Raw genomic sequence first — 21,869 nt, forward strand, 5'->3', positions numbered from 1 at the left:
GCTCCCTCGGTCAACATCTTCCAGATGGCGCATGAAAATATATATTTTTTTACTTTTTTTACATCTGTGTTTCTGGAACTGTTAGAGTTGGTGATTTACAGCTTGGAGATCGTTTCAGTGATCCAGCGCTTTGCTGTCTCCAAGAAGATTCTGGGAAGTGAGCGTGTATGCGGACGGTCTCGATGCGAAGTAACTTCAAGGCAAGGCGCAAGCCAATGTTTGACATCATTTCACTGGTTAAAGCATCTATTAATTGGTGATTAAAGTGTTGAGGAAGATTGAGACATTGAGATGAATGTGAAAGGCAAGCCAGAGTGTCTGTGCCGACTCTCTGCCTTTTGATCACTGCCGGAGAAAGATAGGCCTCACTGCCTTGTGTGGTATCCCTCTCTTTCAACAAATGTTGGTGATATCATAGGATGGCATCGTGTTTCCGGATTGGACTACTGCGTTTAGGGACAGTGGACTTTTTCAGACTTAAGGCTGATTTATACTTGTGCGTATGGGCTACACCGCAGCCTACGCCATAGCCCTGATTTTCACTTCTGCATAGCTCTATGCCATAGCGAGCATGCGTTGGTGTGCGCCAAAACACTAGTTGGCGGTGGGGTTTCTGTGTCACTGGGTTGAGTTTCTTCGTGAGAGACATGGACAAGGAAATGCATTTCAAACATTTTCACATGTTGGTTCATCTATTTTGCATCGGTGTACAGACATGGTGAAGAAGCAACCGGAAATACTTAGGAGGAAATGCGATGCTACCAAGCGGATCAATCACAGTGGTTGCGGTCTGCGTTGCCGCAACGTGTAGATTACTTTTCTGGAGAGGTTCACGTCACCCTACAGCGTAGGGTATGGCATAGGGTACATGGTACCTATGGTGTAGATGCGATGCACAAGTATAAATCAACCTTTAGGGTTCTCATATTGTGTGTGTGTGTGTTTTTTTTTTAAATCGCCCATTCCTTTTCTGCTTTGTTGTGCTAGGGGAAGGTGTTTGGGAGGTTGATGTTCCTGTTCTGTTTTTTGCAGGGGAGGGGGTTTTGGGGGATTGATTATTAGGATGCCACACTTTTTTGTGCGGGGGGGTGGGTTTAATGTTTCTCACTGAACAGCTTCCATGTTCGTGGCTGTCTGGAGATGACAAATTTGAGAGCTGAATATGGATACATGCTTTGATAATAAATGAATCTTTGAAAACTTTTAACTCACTGAATAATCAAAATCCTATCAACCTCTGCCTTAAATACACCCAATGAACTGGCCTCCACACCCACCTGGCAGCAATGAATTCACAGATTCACCACCCTCTAGCTAAAGAAATTCCTCCTCATCTCCATTCGAAATGGTTGCCCCTCTATACTGAAGCTGTGTTCTCTGGTCTTAGGCTCCCAAACTATAGGAACTATCTTCTCCACATGCACTCTATCTAGACCTTTCAACATTAGATTGGTTTCATTGAGATCCCTTCTCATTATTCTAAATTCCAGGGAGTACAGGCCCAGAGCCATCAAATGCTCCTCATATGACAACCCTTTCATTTGCAATCATTCTTACAAACCTCACTAATGTCAGAACATTTCTTCTTAGTTAAGGGGCCAAAACTGCTCACAATTCTCCAAGTGAGGCCTCACTAGTGCCTTATAAAGTCATAGCATTACATTCTGTTTTTACATTCCAGTCCTCTCGAAATGAATGCTAACATTCCATTTGCTGTACTCTCCAGCAACTCAGCCTTCAGGGAATCCTGCTCAAGGACTCCCAAGTACCTTTCACCAAGATTTTAGAACTTGCACCCCTTCTGGGAAAAAAAAAGTCTATGCTTTTATTTCTTCTACCAAAGTGCATCACCATACACTTCTCAACACTGTATTCCACCTGCCACTTCTTTACCCATTCTTCTAATCTATCTGACCGCTTCTGCAGCCTTCCTACTTCTTCAACACTACCTACATTAATAGACGAGCTCCCACTTGTCCACCGATGCCATTTATAAATTAATCAGATACAAGTGTGGCAGCTTTGGACGATATTGCACATCACTTGAGCCTCTATATGTAATCTGGCTGGCGTGCCAAAGCAGAATTAAGCATTTGCTGATCCTGCTGTTAGTGTTTTAACAATTTCACACTGTGCTTACTTACAGATTTAGAGCTTTTTACAGCAAATGGCACCTATATAAATTATATTTAAAGCCAATGAGAGGCTGCAAATTAACAAATGACTGCCTTAACTTTGTGACGTTAGACAAAGTCACAACCCAATCTAAAATTTAATCTTATTTTAGATCTCGGTGAAATGTACCCAAAGTAGCAATGCAAAAACAACATGTATCGAGAAGCTACTCACCTGATAATCAAGCATGCTGAATGATGGGAAACACTGCAGAATGCGAGGTTCAAAAAAGTATGGAAAAATCCAAAATATTGGTAATTCATCATCTGCAGAATGAAGTCAAAATAGAATAATAAGCCACCAAATTGTAAAATTCCTCAGAATAAAAAGCTTCACATGTAATGAGAAACTATCATTTGGCTAGGAATTTATGTTAAGTAAATGGAAGTTCTCTTCTATCTTTAAGGTGAAATATGCTAACTCAAGAGGAATCAATCCAGCCTTTTACCAGATGATTTTTAAAGTATTATTGATGGTTCAGTCTTCAAAGTGAATAAGAATCCACATAGAATTCATAACAACTGTAAATTCTCTCAGCAAATATCTCCAGGGTACAATGCAAAATATTTATTTGGTAAGTTTATTTTACATGTCATTTATCTAAGTGATGCATGCTCTGGGCTACGAGAGTTAAACTGCGATAGTTGTTTCACTTTCCTCTACGTAATAAAAACTGGGAAATTATCTGATCACCCAGACCAGATGAACTGCACCCCAGGGTTGTGAAAGAGGTAGCGTGAAGAGATTGTGGCGGCATTAGAAATGATCTTTCAGAAATCATTGAACTCAGGCATGGTGCCAGAGGACTGGAAACGTCACTCCACTCTTTAAGGAGGAGGAAGGCAGCAGAAAGGAAATTATAAACCAGTTAGCCTGACCTCAAGATGTTGGAGTCAATTGTTAAGGATGAAGTTATGGAGTACTTGGTGACACAAGACAGTACAAAGTCAGCATGGTTTCCTTCAGGGAAAATCCTGCCTGACGAACCTGTTGGAATGCTTTGAAGAGATTGCCAGTAGGTTAGATAAAAGGGATGCAGTGGATATTGTGTACAGTCGGCCCTCCGTATCCACGGATTCAACCAACCTCAGATCGAAAATATTCGAAAAAGAATTCCAGTAAGTTCCAAAAGACAAAACTTGAATTTGCCACGCACTGAACACTATGCTGAATCCATGCCAATGAAGTGATGTGTAGGCATACCCTGCTGTAGCCTCCTGCCAGTTCACAGATCCTCAGTCTCTCTCCAGCACTCGTTGCTTGAGCATTGTTCGCCTCGCGTCTCGTTCGTTCGCTACTTGTGTTGTGAGTGAGAGGAAGGAGTTTAAGGCTAGTAAGGGATGGCTGGTTAGCTATGTAAAGCGCTACAGCCTCAAGAACTTAAAGATCACGGGAGAATCGGGATCGGCTGATGCCGAGGCAGCATCAACATTCCCAGAAGAGCTACAATGGTTGCCTCTGTACTGAACATGTACAGACTTTTTTTCTTGTCATTATTCCCTAAACAATACAGTATAACAACTACTTACATAGCATGTACATTGTATTAGGTATCATAAATAATCTAGAGATGATTTAAAATATACGGGAGGATGTGCGTAGGTTATACAGAAATACTATGCCATTTTATATAAGGGACTTGAGCATCCGCGGATTTGGGGGAACCAATCACCCGTGGATACCTAGGGATGATTATATTTGGACTTTCAGAAAGCCTTTGACAAGGTGCCACACGTGAGGCTGCTTTCCAAGTTAAGAGCCCATGGTATTACAGGAAAGTTACAACATGGTTAGAGCACTGGTTGATTGTTAGGAGGCAGCGAGTGGGAATAAAAGGATCCTTTTCTGGTTGGCTGCCGGTAACTAGTGGTGTTCTGCAGGGGTTGGTTTTGGGTCCACTTCTTTTTATGCTGCATGTAAATGATTTAGATGATGGAATAGATGGTTTTGTTGCCAAGTTTGCAGATGATATGAAGATTGATGGAGGGGCAGGTAGTGTTGAGGAAACAGGTAGGATGCAGAAGGACGTATTAGGAGAATGGGTAAGAAAGGGGCAAATGAAATACAATGTTGGAAAATGCATAGTCATGCACTTTGGTAGTAGAAATAAATGTGTGGACTATTTTCTAAATGGGGAGAAAATCCAAGAATCTGAGATACAAAGGGACTTGGGAGTCCTTGTGCAGAACACCCTGAAGGTTAACTTGCAGTTTGAGTCGATGGTGAGGAAGGCAAATGCCATGTTAGCATTCGTTTCAAGAGGACTAGAATACAAGAGCAAGGATGTGATGTTGAGGCTTTATAAGGCACTGGTGAGGCCTCATTTTGAATATTGTGAACAGTTTTGGGCCCCTCATCTTAGAGGAGATGTGCTGACATTGGAGAGAGTCCAGAGGAGGTTCACAAGGATAATTCCAAGAATGAAAGGGTTATCATACGAGGAAAGTTTGAAGGCTCTGAGTCTGTACTCACTGGAATTCAAAAGGATGTTGGCGGGGGTGGGGGGGGGGGGGGGATCTCATTGAAACCTTTCGAAAGTTGAAAGGCCTAGACAGAGTAGATGTGGAAAGGATGCTTCCCACAGGATAGCGGGGCACCCTTTCAAAACAGAGATGTGGAGAAATTTCTTTAGCGAAAGGGTGGTGAATTTGTGGAATTAGGTGTATTTAAGGCAGAGATTGACAGGTTCTTGATTGGACATGACATCAAAGGTTTCGGGGAGAAGGCCGGGAACTGGGGTTGAGGAGAAGAAAAAAAGGTTCAGCCATGATTGAATGGCGGAGCAGACTTGATGGGCCAGTTGGCCTAATTCTGCTCCTGTGTCATTTGATCAATGTGGCTAAAAATCATCACAATGAAGAGAAATTTCAAGCAGAAAGTAAGATTACCGGTACTTTACAATACAGTTTTGGCAATTCTGGATTATAAAAACAAGTCTTCCAGTATTGCCTAGAGATTTAGAACTGCTGCAACAGTAACTTCCAAAAGCAAGTTGGATAAATATTTTAAAAGAAAGATGTCTATAGCTTTGGAGAAAAATAGAAACAGGACTGAGGCTAACTAATAGCTCATTTAATGTCTATCTGCATAAATCCATTCCTGGCAAGTGGTTTTCAACTAGTGGCATTGCTTTGGTCATCCAAATATAATAAACTTATCACTTCAACCAGGAATTTATGAGTAGTTGTCATGTGTATTTACCTACTGGATCCCACTGCAGACTGACACACAATCTAGCTTCAATCATGCTTTTAAAATTCCAATATTCTGTCTTTCCATCGTGTAGATGCAGAATCAGAAATTTTCATGCACTCAGTAGTAAGGAGGTTGCCAGATAAGGATGCCAACACTGGATGGATTGAACAAATTGTTCCAGAGGTCCAACAATGGACAACACAGACCCAAGCACCACCACACAGCTCCCGAAGCAAACTGCTAAATGGTACAAGAGCGACACATGGTCGGAGGAACCCTGTTAAAGTTTTAGAATGACATGAAATAATCCCCAAAATAGTCATTATTTAATTTCACTCATGGTGTAAAATACTTTACTAACACTGAAAAACAGCAGGAATGAAAATCTAGATCGATACAGCCTTTATAAACAGGCTAGCAGGTTCAATATGGGTAAATAGCTAAAAGCTGCTTATAGCTTTGATATCAATTCAAAACAAATACACATTTGGTATCTTAAATAAGCCAAGCAAATTAATTTCAATCTATGACCAGATCAAGGTCCATTCATATGTGAATAAACTGATTCTCAATTATTAACCCTCTTACCTATTGTTTTCTCTTCATCATGATCATCTGCAGCTGTAGTAAATTCAGAAAGTAATCATTTATGCAACAAGTTTCCACAAGCAAATAACACTTCAAAATGTGCCGATCACTGAACCAAGCAAAACAGGCTCAAATCATGTTGTGACAAATATAGTTGAAAGTGATTAAGGCTGATAAGACTGACTTTAATGAAACTAATTTATAAATGACTATTGGTAGAGTACTATAATGCCATTGTGAAGGGCCACCACTGCTTGGTTATAGATAGGTAGTATGGCTCACAAGTAAAATAATTTGATTGAAAAGCCTGGAAGTGGAACCTGAAATTAGACATCAAGTAAATTGGCAATGAAACGTTGCACCTACGTAAACCCAAATTCTGGAGTGCTTCTGTTTGATAATCAGTATACTGTAGGCAGTATCATCTATTACTGACCTTTGTCTGGCATTCTCAGCTTCAACAAAGTTTTAAATTAACCAAAATCTGTATATTCAATATTGGGAGCTAATTCTTTCTGTAGAGTCAGGCAGGTATACTATTCATTCTGCCTTTGATAATCTTGGTGCAATTTATGAGGGGGAAAAAATCTCTCCATTCAACCAATGTATATGTGTACATTCTTTCACAATAGTCATTTGTTTTATCAAATATAATTTTCTTTTCTCTATATCATAACTGCACATCATAACTCTACTTGAAAGGTAAAGAGTGCAGATTCAGCTGAATGATATTGGGCTGAGGGAGTTGAGATAGGAGGATTAAACATGCCTTGAAATTCCTTGACCAAAGACAGAGGTGATCCAATGGAAGTGTTTAAATATATTGGAAATATCTGATAGGGCAATTAAAAGAGATTATTTCAATCAGTATGATCTGCAAATCAGAAAATTTAAGCTGAACTAAGAAAATAACATGGTTGCATTTTTCCACAGGATCTGGCATGGAAATCTGTACCTCCCTCAAAAGACCGTAATTAGAAATTTGTTGACGGAGGTCGTTAGTTATTTGTTAGCAAGAAGCATATTTGTATCAAAGTAAGTGGAGTTGAGGATTAGGCAAAGGAAGTAAATGCGGTCGTTTATGTACCAATTAGGTTTTGCAGGAACTACTCTCAGGAGATCAAAGAGCTACTGTACTCAATTTCCTAATATCATACAAAACCTTATTGTTCTATCTACTTGAAACCTTTTTGTACCTTTAGTCTGTGAAGTCTTCCACATGGCAACAATCTTTTTAAAACTGTGAGCCAGTGCCTCCACCAGGCCCCCAAATGGTGGGTCAGTCACCATAACAACAGACTCTTCATTGTCCTGACACAAGAATGTCTGAAATGCTTCAAAGGCAGACTATAATAAAAAATAAAATACATCAGTGTCCACATCCCACACTCAATTTTTAAACACGTTTTAAAGCTTTGCTGACAAAAGCAATGTTTAAAAAAATAAGATACACAAATATATCTATTCTACAAATACATTAATAAAAGGTCATTATTTTGCCTTTTCAGTTCAAAGGGCTTGTCTTGCTGTTTTGTTTTGCTGTTTCTGCTGCTACTCAGGTTGTTCTGCTGAATATCATGAGCAAGATGTGATGGTGTTGGAATATGTCTCGGTTGTTAATGGAAACAATGCATTTCACTGTATGTTTCGTACATATGATAAATAAATGTGAATCTGAAGCCAAGAGAAGTGTGGCTTGGAGGAAATCGCTTCACAACCTGAGGAGGGCTCAAGGTTACAGAAACCTCCCATCTTTTGATTAGGATGAACAAGATGGTTGGACCTGTAAGACTGTCCTGAGGAACTCCTGCAATAACTTCTACCAATCACCAGGCAACAGCACGTGGATGTAGTTATAAGATTAATGTCAAAGATATGTTGTTTACAATGAAACGCTAATTGAAAAGGATAATATAAAAGAATAGCTGGAAGTTTTTAATCAAACAAAACCTACAACATTGGCACTTTTCGTGCTAACTTTCCTTATATAAATTGAAAATAGTGTCCCTCATTCTCCTTCAGAGCTTAACCCTTAAGATTCAAGTACATTCATTATCAAAGAATGTATAAATTATACACCTTGAAATTTGTTTGCAGCCACAAAGCAAGAAACCCGAAGAACCCAATTAAAAAAGACCATAAAAAAGGGGAAAAATACAATCACACAAACAATAGAAACAACAGCTTTCTTTTAGGTTCACTTGCCGGATCAGCTGGAGTAGGCCCAAGCCTACTCATATTAGCCATCTCAGTTCATCATATTAGTGGGGCAAAAACAACACAAAACTTGCAGTGACAGAAGCTGCTGGAGAGTGGTGAAATCAGCCCGACCCTCGGGCTTTCCAGTCTTTAAATTGTCCAAGAACTGGGTAGAGTCTCACTTTAAAATTCAAGCCCTGGTGCAGCGACAAGCTTGGGCAGCCCGAAGCCAATCTCAATCTCACCAAATTGGTTTGGCACTTGGAGCAATCCAACCTCACACCCAGCTTAGGTAGATGGGCACCGAAACTCTCCGCATCGACCCCTCTCCAAATCACTCACTCTAACAGTGACGTCTATGACTTTCTTGAACACAATGCCCTCAGCTCTGCGATGACCCACATGGCTCATCCTTCAAATCAGCTTGAAACCATGGTAGGGGACTACAATCAGGCTTGTTAGAGGAAGTCTCTGCCCAATTATCATCAGCATATATACTATGGTAGGCAGCATCTACCATTCCACGCCCAGATCGCAATTCGGGAAATCTGATCTCTTGGCTGTCCTTCTCCTACCTGCATACAGGCAGAGGCTAAAGAGCAAGGCTCAAAAGATAAGGACAACCAAGAGGTGGTCATGGGAAGCAGAGGAATGGCTCCAGCATTGCCTCGAGTCGGTAGATGGGGCTGTGTTCAAGGACTCAGAGGATCTGAATGAGTACACCACGGTGGTCACGGAGATTTTTTATAAAAACAGTCATAGCCAAGTATTTCCCCACAAAATCATTCAGACTTCCCCAACCAGAAGTCCTGGATTAACCATGAGAACTTCAATCTGCTGAAGGCCAGATCAGTGGCATTCAGGTCTAATGACCAAGTAAGATACAACCAGTAAGATCACCAGAAAGTTATCTCACTGGCAAAGTGGCAATTCCAGATTAAACCTGAATCACTAAGGGATGTTCTGCAGCTGTGGCAAGGCTTGAATGCCATTACCTCTTAAAAAGTGAAACCAAATGACATAGGTGACAACAAAATGCTTCTCTTCCAGATGAGATCAATGCCTTCAATGCTCACTTTGACTGTTGAAACATGGAGGAACATTCACAAACTCCACAACCCCCGATGATCCTGTGATTCCAGTCTGAGGCAGTCATGAGAGCATATTTCAGGAGGGTGAACCCAAGGGAAGTATCCAGACCAGATGACGTAACTGGCTGAATACTAAAGACTTGTGCTAATCAACTGACTAGAGTGTTTACCAAGGCAAACACAAGGAAATCTGCAGATGCTGGAAATTCAAGCAACACACACAAAATGCTGGTGGAACACATAAGGTCAGGCAAAATCTATAGGGAGAAGCACACTGCACTTCTCCCTATAGATGCTGCCTGACCTGCTGCGTTCCACCAGCATTTTGAGAGTGTTTACCAATATCTTTAACCTCCTGCTTCGGCTGTCTAAGGTACCCACTTGCTTCAAGTAGGCTTCAAGTATAGCACTATCTAAGAAGAACGTGGTAACCTGCCTTAATGACTATCATCCAGTAGTATTTACATCCACTGTGATGAAGTGCTTTGAGAAGTTGGTGATGAAACATTTGAACTCCCGTCTAAGAGGCAAGCTGGATCCGCTCTAAGTTACTTACCAGAAAAACAAGTCCACAGCAGAAGCTATTTCATTGGCTCTTCACTCAAAATTGGATCTTCCAGATAGCAAAGAAGAATACATCAAGGTAGTCATTACTGACTACAGCTCAGCATTCAATACTATCATCCCCTCAAAACTATTCATTGAGCTTCAAGACCCAAGTCTCAATACCTCCCTGTGCAATTTAATCCTTGGTTTCCTCACTTGCAGACCCCAGTCAGTTCCGATCGACAAGAACCTCTCTTCCAATCACAGGTGCACCACAAGGCTGTGTGCTTAGCCCCCTGCCCTACTCGCTTTGTACTTATGACTGCGAAGATAAGCACAGCTCCAATGCCATTTTAAGCTTGCTGACAACACCACTGTCAGTGGCTGGATCAAATGTGGTGACAAATCAGCATATAGAAGGGTGACAGAAAATCTGGCTGAGGGGAGTCACAACAGCTGCTTCTCAATGTCAGCAAGGCCAAGTAGCTGTCTGTTGACTTCAGGAGGAAGCCGGCAATCCATGAGCTGGTCCTCATTGGGGGATCAGAGGTAGAGAGGGTCAGCAACTTTAAATTCCTCAGTGTAATCATTTCAGAGGATCTGAACCGGGCCCAGCACGCAAGTGCAATTACGAAGAAAGCACAGCAGCGCCTCTACTTCCGAAGAAATTTGCAAAGGACGTCTAAATCTTTGACAAACTTCTATAGATGTGTGGTGTAGAGTATATTAACTGGCTGCATCATGGTCTGGTATGAAAACCCCAATGTCCTTAAACAGAAAATCCTATAAAAAGTAGTGGATACAGCCCAGTCCTCCCCACCATTAAGCACATCTACAAGCAGCACTGTCAGAGGAAAGCAGCATCCATCATCAAGGGCCACCAGCACCCTGGCAATCAGGAAGAAGGTACAGAAGCCTCAGGACCCACACCACCGGGTTCAGGAAGTTATTAGCCCTCAACCATCAGTCTCTTGAAGCAGTGGAGATAACTTGATTCAACTTCACTGAACGGTTCCCACAATCATGGACTCGTTTCAAGAACTTTTCATCTCATGTTCTCAGTATTTATTGCTTTATATTTATTAATATTTCCTTTTTTTCTTTTGTATTTACGCAGTTTGTTGCCTTTTTGATAATAAATTTACTTTGAACTTTGACAGCAGATGGGCAAAATGGGAGCGGGCAGCAGAATCAAATACTGTATGTAAATGTGCAAAGAGATAAAGAGATGAAGGGTTCGCACTGATTGTTTATGATCTAAGAACCTCATTACAACGGAAACAAAACTGACAACATTATGGATCAGACTTGAAACAAAAAAAAAACTTAAAGGAACTCTAAATCTGTTAAAATTGAGCAAAAATGTAAAATGTTCTAAATTGGATTATACGTACAGTATATTACTGTAAATATTTACAGGTCTAATAATATACAATTGTTACTAGTTATTACTGATACAGTAACTAAAAGATGCATACAATGTTAGACTTTAAAATTCTATGATGCATTTATTTGATTTGATTCTAATTGTCGGTAACAGAATAGCTAGAAATCTAACTAAACCGTACACTTAGCTTACTTTGCAGTTTGCCTGGCTTTAAGTAATGTCATAGCAAGCTCCAAAAATAAGAGATAAATGTATAATATCGAATAAGTGGAGAATGCTGTTTGAAGCATAAAAAACAAAAGCAATTAGATTTCAATGAGTGATGCATGGCTATGCATTAGCAACAGAGATAAAAAGTAAAAGTTAAGAATAAGCATAGAATTCAAGCAAAATGACTTAATGCAAATGCAGCATTTATAGAGATGTTATGGAATACAATGCTAGATAAGGCTTTATAGCAAACAATGTCAGTAAATTCAAGAAAATAACCAAAGCGTCTATAGTGTAAAAGGGTTTCATAAACAAGATCCGGTGCTTGACATTTTGCACTGCCAAATATTCCTCTTTTTTATCCCAGATGAATAACAGACTCAGGAAAATAGAATCTAATATTTTGCCTCCAGTAAAGCTGAATTTTTTGCTTTAAGTTTCACAAACATTCCAGCAACAAATCATGGGGAAAAAAAAGGGGACTCTGAAATCCTCGTTAGTTATACTGGTTAAAAAATAGGATGAAACTAATTAAGGTAATTAAATTGAAATTCAGCTGGAAGTAGATAATTTAATCCAAATTCTGAACAGAGCACCAGAAAGGTCTATGTATAGCAAAATGTATGCAAATGGATGTACTGCAGAAGGATGCATTTAAACTCTGAAAACATTTAAGGATTTCAAGAAATTCACATCAGGTCTTATAGCTTATTGAGAAAGTTAGCAAGCACTTGTGTCAGCTGCAGAACTCTGAAGTACATTTTTCACTTATAGACCTTTACATCACTAATTTCAGTTTGGAACCAGACTTACTGTTCTAAGGAAATTTGTTTAGAATTACAAAGGACAGAGAAGGCGAAATTTAAATCCAAATGTCAGCATTTGGTGAAATTGTTTTGAAAGTAAACAGGTTCGATGTGTGCAAAAGCACACCTGGATTGTTGCATTAAAAGAGAATCTTCCACCTGGCGCTTATCCCTGCAAGCGGCAGAAATGCAACACCTGTCCATTGTCTTCCTCCTTCACTTCCATTCACTCCTTCCAGGTGAGGCAACACTTCACATGCTGATCTTTTGGGGTTGTCCACTGTATCCGGTGCTCCCGTTGCAGCCTCCTCTACATTGGAAAGATGTAGATTGGGGTTCTGCTTTGTCGAGCACCTCAGTTTAATCTGCAAAAAGTGGAATTTCCCAGTGGCCAATGACTTCAATTCCTAACCTTATTCCCGTACCAACATGTCAGTCCATGGCCTCCTCTTCTGCCATGATGAGACCACTCTCAGGTTGAAAGAACAACACCTCACATTCCATCCAGGTAGTCTCCAACCTGATGGCATGAGCATCAATTTTTCCAACTTCCAATGATATTTCCCCCTCCCCTCTTCTTCATTTGTCCACTCTGTCCTTTTACTTCTTTTCCTCAGCTGCCTATCACCTCGCCGTGGTTCTTCTCCTCCCCTTTCTCCCATTCTCTGCTCTTATCAGATTCTTTCTTCTCCAGCCCTTTGCCTTTTCCACTTAGCACTTCCCAGCTTTGTACTTTATCCCCTACCCTACCCTCCTGGCTTCACCTCTTACCTTCTAGCTTGTCTTCCTTCCCCTTGCCCACTTTCTTATTCTAGCATCTTTCCCCTTTTTTTCCAATCCTGATAAAGGATCTCGACCCAAAACATTGACTGTATGTTCATTTTCATGGATGCTGCCAGGCCTGCTATTTCCTCCAGCATTTGCTGTGCGTTCTGAATTTCCAGTAACTGCAGGATCTCTTGTGCTAATAGTTGCTGAACCACTTGGGATATTTCTCAAGGTAGGCTGCTTTATCCCTGTAGGCAAAATGCCCAAGAGGCTAAATTAAATATGTAAGAAACCACATCATCTAGAACAAGAACAGAATCTTCAAATGTTCCTTATTTTAAAAGAAAATGAGAGAAACTGAACTCAAAATTTAATTTGACTTTCCTTGCCTTTCAATAGATTTTCACGTAATAGAAGTGCACATTTATTGTCAGATACTATGTCTCATGTGTTACAACATACCTTTCCTCCAAAGAAGTAGTGATTAAACATATTATAGTGGCAGAACTCCTCCTCTGAATAAAATTGGGAATACCTAAAAGTTAAAAAGAAAAGTGGCACTACATATTAATTTTTCCAAGGATTTTTACAAATCACACACATCAACTGTGAAATACAAAAATCTGTAAATTTAAAAGAACAGCTGTTGAAAAAAACAGTAATTTATGTTTTTGTAAAGTTATAAATGCATTTTTCTGCCGTGACTGTAAAATATGCATTTTGTTATACATAGGATTTTCTATTGTTCTGTTGAGAATTTGAACTAAATTATTTCAATTTAATGTCTTTATTAGTTTTATTCTTTTAACCAGTAAAACTAATGTGGATATGTGGCAATAATATGGATCTATATATTTATAAATATTGTAATTTATATTTTTATAAATTTTAATCATAACATAAGAGCAGAATTTATATACATTTTATAGAATTTATAAACTTTATTGGGGTGATGACTGGAGGAATCTTGAGCATTTCTTCACACCAATAAAGTGATCTTTGACTTACTCCCACATTTTGCATTCACTGTCCATCAACAATCTTCCTTCAGAGTTTGAAATCATTACCTGGGTATTATATATTAGAACACAGAATGGTACCACACATGACAGGCCCTTCGGTTCATGATGTTGTGCCAACCTTTTAACCTACTCCAAGATTAATCTAACCCTTCCAATCCTTCCCTCCTACATTTTCCTTCATCCGTGTGTCTATCTAAGAGTTTTATTATATGTCCCTAATGTACCTGTAATGTACCCTTGGCAGTGCAATCCATGCACAAAACACTCTGTCAAAAAACGTACCTCTGACATCCCCCCATACAAAACACCTAAAAATTATGCCCTCTCGTATTATCCATTGCTGCTGTGAGAAAGGGGCTGGCTGTCCACTCTATCTATTCCTCTTTTCATCTTGTACGCCTTCATCAAGTTACCTCTTGTCTATTTACCTTTGATCAAACACATCTCAGAGCAGAAAGAAGATAAGTAAAATAGCGGAGGTAAACAATGCCAATTAAATGCATACATTACATAAGGATGCTTAAACTGTAAATCAGTGAATATTATAGAATCAATAAGGAGATGCTGATTGGAACATAAACCTGTTAGTTTCTATGATTGACTAAGGTTTCAAAATTAGTTCAAGAAAAATTATACCACAAAAACACCAAAGTTCCTGAATTCTAGAAAGAGAACTATGATTGGACTGTTACTGCCTTTAAATAATCTGAACAAAATGACCAAAAATATCAGTACTGTACCTGGTTATGCAGGATATGGTTTACATAGTGATTCTATGTATTGTGAGAGGTGAACTTATATTGATATAAAGGGCATCAATAAAGTGAATGTTCACAATCTTTTCTCAGAGTTGGGGAACCTAAAGCTGGAGAGCACAGGTTTAGAATGAGAAGGGAGGGTTTAAAGGGGACCTGAGGGTCATATTTTTCCACAGAGTGGGCGCTATATAGACCAATTGCTGGTTATAGCTGTTTGTGGACTACAGGAGGAACGGAGACAGAATAACTCCTATTGACATCAGTGGATCTGGGGTTGAGAGGGTGAACAGCTTTAAGTTCCTCGGCATAAACATCACCGAGGATCTTGCGTGGTCTGTACATACCGGCTGTGTGGTGAAAAAAGCACAACAGCGCCTCTTTCACCTCAGACAGCTGAAGAAGTTTGGCATGAGTCCCCAAATCCTAAGGACTTTCTACAGGGGCACAACTGACAGCATCCTGACTGGCTGCTCTCAACTGTACCTGGGATGGGAACTGTATTTCTCTCAATCACAGGACTCTACAGAGATGGTGCAGACAGCCCAGCGCATCTGTAGATGTCAGCTTCCCATGATTCAGGACATTTACAAAGACAGGTGCATAAAAAGGGCCCAAAGGATCATTGGGTACCTGAGTCACCCCAACCACAAACTGTTCCAGCTGCTACCATTCAGGAAACAGTACCACAGAATAAAAGCCAGGACCAACAAGTTCTGGGACAGCTTCTTCCACCAGGCCATGAGACTGATTAATGCACATTGATACGTTTGTATTTCTATGCTGTATTGACTGTCCTGTTGTACATGCTATTTATTACGAATTACTATAAATTGCACATTTAGATGGGGGCATAACATAATGATTTTTACTCATCATGCATGTGAAGGATGTAAGAAATAAAGTCAATTGAATTCAACCTTCTAAAGGAAGTGATAGAGGAAAGCAAAATATCATGTTTAAGTTATTTGGACAGGTACATAGTCACGAAAGGCTTAGTGGCAAATTGGAATAGCTCAGGTTGGCATGGATGAGTTGGGCTGTATAACTCTGAAACATACAAATATGTATTGCAGTGTTGTGTTATGCTAGAATATTTTAAATATTAGGCTATCATGTTACAGCTCTCTACCAATCATTGCAAAAGGCTAATTTGGATCAGTCCAATTCTATCATGGGGTATCTCTCCTTGTGTCCTTTTTAAAAATACACAACACATCGCCAAACTAAGCTACCTAAAGTGAGTGCTGATCAATTTTATCTTGTGAACTATTAATGATAAAGTAAGAAACACAAAAGAGAGATGACAAATCTTTCTTTTCCTTCCTAAACCTGACACACCCCTTGATCAAAGCAAATCCACAGCAGCTCTCGGTGTTTACTTCTGAAATGCTACAGGTAATTATTTTCAGTCCTGCATTTAATCTGATACTACCATAAGAAAACAGCTAATTTTTTTTCTAATCCAACAGAATAAATTGAAACCGTACATCTCCAAACTGAAGCACCAAGATTCAGTGGGCAAAACTGCGGCAGGTTCACATTTTCAGCAGTTTCGCAGTCATGAGTGCAGAGCAACTATTACCACAGGTAATTATTTGTTTAAAATGCATTATTTTTTGTCAGAATCACATGGAAGTGATGTGATGGAAACTGATGAAACTTAGTTAACATTGTTTGAAAGCAGAGTCTCAAATTTAAATGAGAGAGAACAGTCACTTTAAAATTCTGCAAGAACTATTATGTTCTGGAGCTTGTACATCAAGCAAGCAATTTTCACTACTAGAGCAGCTCATTATTTTAAGAAAATGGTAGAAACACTACCTTTATAAAATAAAATGTTTATTTTCCTTATTGTTTGCATAAACTTGGAGTGGAGGAATATTTGCTTTAACTGTTGGCAAGCAAAGCAAGAATGGTATGAAACTAATCACACAATGTATTTGCTAGTGTTCAGCTGTAAGTATTCAAAGTACGGAGTTGGAAAGAAAAATATGTGGTAGGATACACTGACAAATTCCCTAAATAATCAACATGCTCCACGTTAAATTAATAGAATTTAATGCAGCACAGCAATGGAATTGATACACAATTATATTTACTGGTGACCTACCCAAGCATGTATTATCTCCCAAAGAGTTTGGAAGCAGAGTGTTTAACCAGATAAACCCAGACAGTCAAAGTTCACAAGATGTACAACAGTGTAAAGTTATTTAAGTTTATCCAGGACTGGTCTTCATTAATTATCAATAAAGTCAGTTTTTAGTCTCAGTTTACATTCACACCTCAAAAGAAAACCAGATCCTCAGTTCTCCAGACCCAGCAGGGAATGCTCAGCCAAAGAAAGGTAATAATACCTTTAAACATTTTCAACAAATAACATTATTGATTTGAATTATATCATGTATCCACAGAGTAAAATGTTATTACTTTAAATTATCCTTCTTTTAACATGGCTGAATTGCAATATGACTTCACATCACCCAAACACGATTCATGATATGGATTTCTTGTGTACAACAAAGGTGAAAAACCAGTACATTTAATGTAGTGCAACTCTTCTAATAGCATGTCAAGACACAGAAAGGTCATAACCAGAATAACTCTCTCAAAAATACTTGCTGATTGGTTTAGTCATACAACACTGGTATACATTAAACTGAATAGTCTCTACATGGCACTTGAAGCTATGCAGAAAGTAGATATGCTCTCTCGTCATTATGATCTCTACATCAAAAAATCTTAACTGACTTTTATTTTGTTCTGGAGACTTTGGTGTGAATATACAGAATTTTATTGTCTATTCCTCATTGTCTGAAAAAACCTTAATTATCTTAAGCCTTAACTTATCTGAAGTTGTTCTTTTAAAGATTTAGGTATGTACTAACAGGATTTTGATCTGACTATGTTGAAGGATCAATAAGAAAGCTCTGAGATTTGCAGCAGACAGCCTTCCAATACACCTGCTATGTATGCTTGCAGGTTAGAGGCTGGAGAAGCAGAAATGAAGAAATATTTTAAAAACTATAGATTAGCTTTAGGTCTCACATGTACATCAAAACATTGAAACATACAGTGAAATGCATTATTTGCATCAGTGATTAACACAGTCAGAGATATGTTGTGGGTAGTCCACAAGCATAGCCATTATTTACCAACAATTTACTAATCTTAATCCATATAACTTTTTGGAATGTGGGAGTAAACCAAAGCATCTGGTGGAAACCCACGTGGTCACAGGACGAATACACAAAATCCAGACAGATAGTGGTGCGAACTGAATCACGACAGGCGATGGATAGTGCTGTAAAGTGTTACATTAATGACTACACTTTTATCCCGCCCTCGTGACTTGCTGTAATGCATCCAGCAGATGATGCATGATGCACTGGTGGAGGACAGATGTTTTAGCTTGTGAATAAAGTGCCAAATAAAAAGAATGGTTTCCCTGGGATAGTTTTTACCTTGAGTGTTGCTGTATTTGTATTTATCAATGGATATGAAGAATATTTCATCACAGTATTGACATGCCTTGGAAGTGACATTGGCTTTGGAGAGTCAAGAAGTGAGTCAATTATTTTGGAAAGCTATTCTAGTGTGATATTATTTATCCAATAAATGGCCCAGAGTTGATGTGTAAACACTTTTTCCAAGCCAATAAAATGATAAGTTCAAATATATTAATAGAAAAGTACAGTCCTGCAAATGTTTAAAATCTGAAATAAAACAGCAAGTTCTGGAAGTATGCAAATGATGAAGGAAACATTTGTGGAGACAAAAGCGCAATTAACATTTCAGGTATTGACCTTTCATTAGAACATTAGCTGTGTTTCGATCTCCACAAGTGCTGCAGGATTGAGTATTATTTTTAGTCTGTGTTGATCAAAAAACCAGTTTCTTTTCATATATTTTTCAGGTGCCTCCAAAGCAGTGCCTTCTGGATCTTTATACTAAAAGAGATAAAGTGGAGGCACATCTTCAGTCCCTGAAGTCCAGGAACACTGTTCTTACAGTAAGTGCAGCAATATAATGCAGAGATAAGAATCCATCAATGAATAACCAACCCACAGTTGTAACTCGGCACCACTGGGGGGGTGGGGGGGTGGAATTAGGCTAAACTTTATAGCTGGTCAAAATACCAAAAGAATTTGCAATAATAATGCATCTCAGAATCAAAAATTTGTTACACAATGATCGCAGGAGAATTGTATGAGATGGAAAGGAAATGTTGATTGGCAATGATCAAGCTGAATTGATTAAAAAGTACTACTAACTGCCTCTGGAATTGCCAAATAATAAAAACCACTGCCGTGATTCAAACTTGGTGCGACTAACAGGAATTGTCATAGTGGCGGAATGGTTAGTGCGACATCATTACAGCTTGGAGCAATGGGGTTTGGAGTTTAAAGTTCAGTTTCAGCACCCTTTAATAGGAGTTTGTACATCCTCCCTGTGAATGCACAAACTTACTCTGGGCACTCTGGTTTCCTCATACATTCCAAAAATGTACCGGTTAGTGGGTTAATGGTCATTGTAAATTATACTGTGATTAGGCTGGGGTTAAATAGGTAGGTTGTAGAGCAGAAAGGGCCTGTTCCATGCTATATCTCTAAATAAAATACATTTCAAGCCTTATTATCTACGTGCAGTGCAGCAGACAGGGACAAAGACCTACCTGTGAAACATAAGTGGAGCAAAGATTGACCAAGATAACCCAAGAGTGGGACAAAGGCCAAGTTTAACAGAGTACTTAAACAGACAAAAACAGAAGTTAACCCTTCACTTCAATCTGTTTGCTTTTTAAGGATGCATCAAAATAATTATTAAATCTATTGATAATGTCACTTCAATAACACGACTATTCAAGAATCCCTCACTATTCTGAGTAAGAGAGTTCCCCTTCCCTAACCTTTAAAAATTTGTCATTTAATGCTTCAGTCTGGTGAACATTACCTGTCTTAGAATTATTTCCTTTATGATTCTTAAAGCTACAATTAGTTTATCGCAAATACCCCCCCCCCTTCAAAATGGGGAAAACCCAGCTATGATTTGTGTTACACTGCAAATAAATGGAATCATCTGTAGTGTTTAACTGCAATCTTCAAGAACAACAGCATCTTTCTGTGATTTAACAACCGGCTTTGCATTCAGCATCCTTGATGATACCTGGCCGAGGTAGAAGCAGTGCAACTTGATTTAACTTACTTGACAGTTTATGCAACGAAACAATGCCTCAGAGGAATCAAAAAGCAGCTTTAACATTGGTTCTTTTTAACTTCAATACAGGATACCAGTTCCTATAAATCCAAACAGCACTAATATAAAAACAGCTTTAAATTTGCCAATTTTAACTACTGAATCTACAGTTCAGACACTGTACTACTAATATATTTTTTCCACTGTTAAGATTTATTTGCATTTATCTGAACCAGATTAAACTGAACACATTTAGATTAGTCTGATCCAAAAGATCCAAAAAACTTGACAGGCATAAACTCTGAGTGATAGCAAAGCTGGAACAGACAACAGTGCAACCTGGAGGGCAGAATCTTGTATTGCTCTGACACAACACATCACATAGTTTGAGTCCACTGACAATTTAGATGTACAAATTATCTTGATATGATATACTGTATCACCAATGGTTTGTCAGAATTATTTTACATGTTTAAGAAAGTGAATGCTGTTATTTGTGCTGCCTAAGCATGCAAAAGTTAAGGGCCAAGACGGCAACTCTGTCAACGTGCATAAACCTCTTTTCTAGGCAGTAGAAACCAAAAAATACAATAGTGCACTGCCCAATTGAAACTAAGACTACCCATCTCAGATTCTCAGCTGTAAGAAAACTCTTCTGAATCTGGTTGTGCTGTGTGATACAGTGTCTTCTTTCTAACTTGGACTTTCTAACTCACATCCTTGTCGTTGGCCAGAGCTCAGCGGAACACATCAAACAGCAGATTTTGGATCAATATGAAGCAATAAGGAAAGTCCTCAACAATGATGAAAGAGCAACTCTGGAACTCATTGATAATGAAAAGAGGGTTGCATTGGGGAAAATCCAAAAGATCATCAAGGAATGGACCAACAACTTGGATGAAATAAATCAATCCATCAAAATGACACAAATGATCATTGATCAAGAAGAAGGCAACTTGCAGTCAAGTGAAAGTGAAGGACAAAACCAAGCACAGTCAATAGTTCTACAAGGAAGCCAAAGCAATCAAAGTCAAGCCACAGTAAGTCCCTTTCTTGATGTTTCTCAGATGTTTCCTCTAATTTAATTTGTTACCAATTCAATGTTACTAAATATCTGGGAAATATTAAAATACCAAGTGGTTAAAATACATTGTTTTTAAATTTGTTAAGACGCCATCCAGAACATCATCAATCTTGATTCAAGAAGAATCAAAATAGATTAGCAGTTTTCTGATAACCGAGCTTAAATTTAAAGACTATAACTAGCAGCGTAAGATAAAATTTCAATTCAGTGTCTGTGGAGTATTATTATAAAAATTGAACACATGGAAGACAGTTGAATCCAATATTAGCTGCATCCAACATCATTCAAATTATCAATTTGGCAGTTCTCCTCTGCCAACATCAGATGTTCTAAAATATTGTTCTAAAGTTTCAATTTCAATATACAGAAGTATAGTTAAGCTCTCTTTTTAGATAACCTGGTATATACAGCATGTTTCACTGAAACTCAGCAAAGATACCAGCCCATTGATTCAGAATCATTGACTCCTCTAAATGCTTAGAGATTAAGTCGCCTTAGGCATGCATCACACACCATTCGTGTTTCAAAACTTCACAAATTTCAACAAAATTTCAGGATGGAAGAACGATCATGTTGGGAATGATGAATTTACCAGGCACTTCAAATCCAAAGTAATTTGATCTTTGGACTGCTCTTCCAATCTAATGCAGTACTCCCTTACAAATGCTCCCCATTGTCATGAGCGAAAGACAAACAGTGAACAAAATAATAGCTACACCTTGCAGCAATCCTCTCAGCCCAGAGGAAAGGCTGTGGTCTCTAAATCAATCTGTCATTTCCCAAAAAGACTGTGTACAATGAATCACGGTCATCCTGAGAAGGTGAAAATAGGAGGAAACCAGTTCTG

General features: G+C 38.8%; 1 protein-coding gene across 2 annotated transcripts in view; it reads right to left on the reverse strand.

Moving 5' to 3' along the window:
* Positions 1–21,869, reverse strand: part of zcchc4 (zinc finger, CCHC domain containing 4) — an 85,513-nt gene that overhangs the window by 21,714 nt on the left and 41,930 nt on the right. Inside the window, exons 6-9 of one of the 2 annotated variants that reach the window (XM_073064887.1) lie at positions 13,428–13,500; positions 7,155–7,305; positions 5,959–5,991; positions 2,350–2,441 (exon numbers count right to left, since the gene is read on the reverse strand). In XM_073064887.1, coding sequence (XP_072920988.1) covers positions 2,350–2,441; positions 5,959–5,991; positions 7,155–7,305; positions 13,428–13,500 — 349 coding nt within the window. The remainder of the gene's footprint in view (positions 1–2,349; positions 2,442–5,958; positions 5,992–7,154; positions 7,306–13,427; positions 13,501–21,869) is intronic. The other variant, XM_073064888.1, reaches the window with a different exon arrangement.

Source organism: Hemitrygon akajei, chromosome 13, assembly GCF_048418815.1.
Source record: "Hemitrygon akajei chromosome 13, sHemAka1.3, whole genome shotgun sequence".
NCBI classification, from domain to species: Eukaryota; Metazoa; Chordata; class Chondrichthyes; order Myliobatiformes; family Dasyatidae; genus Hemitrygon; species Hemitrygon akajei.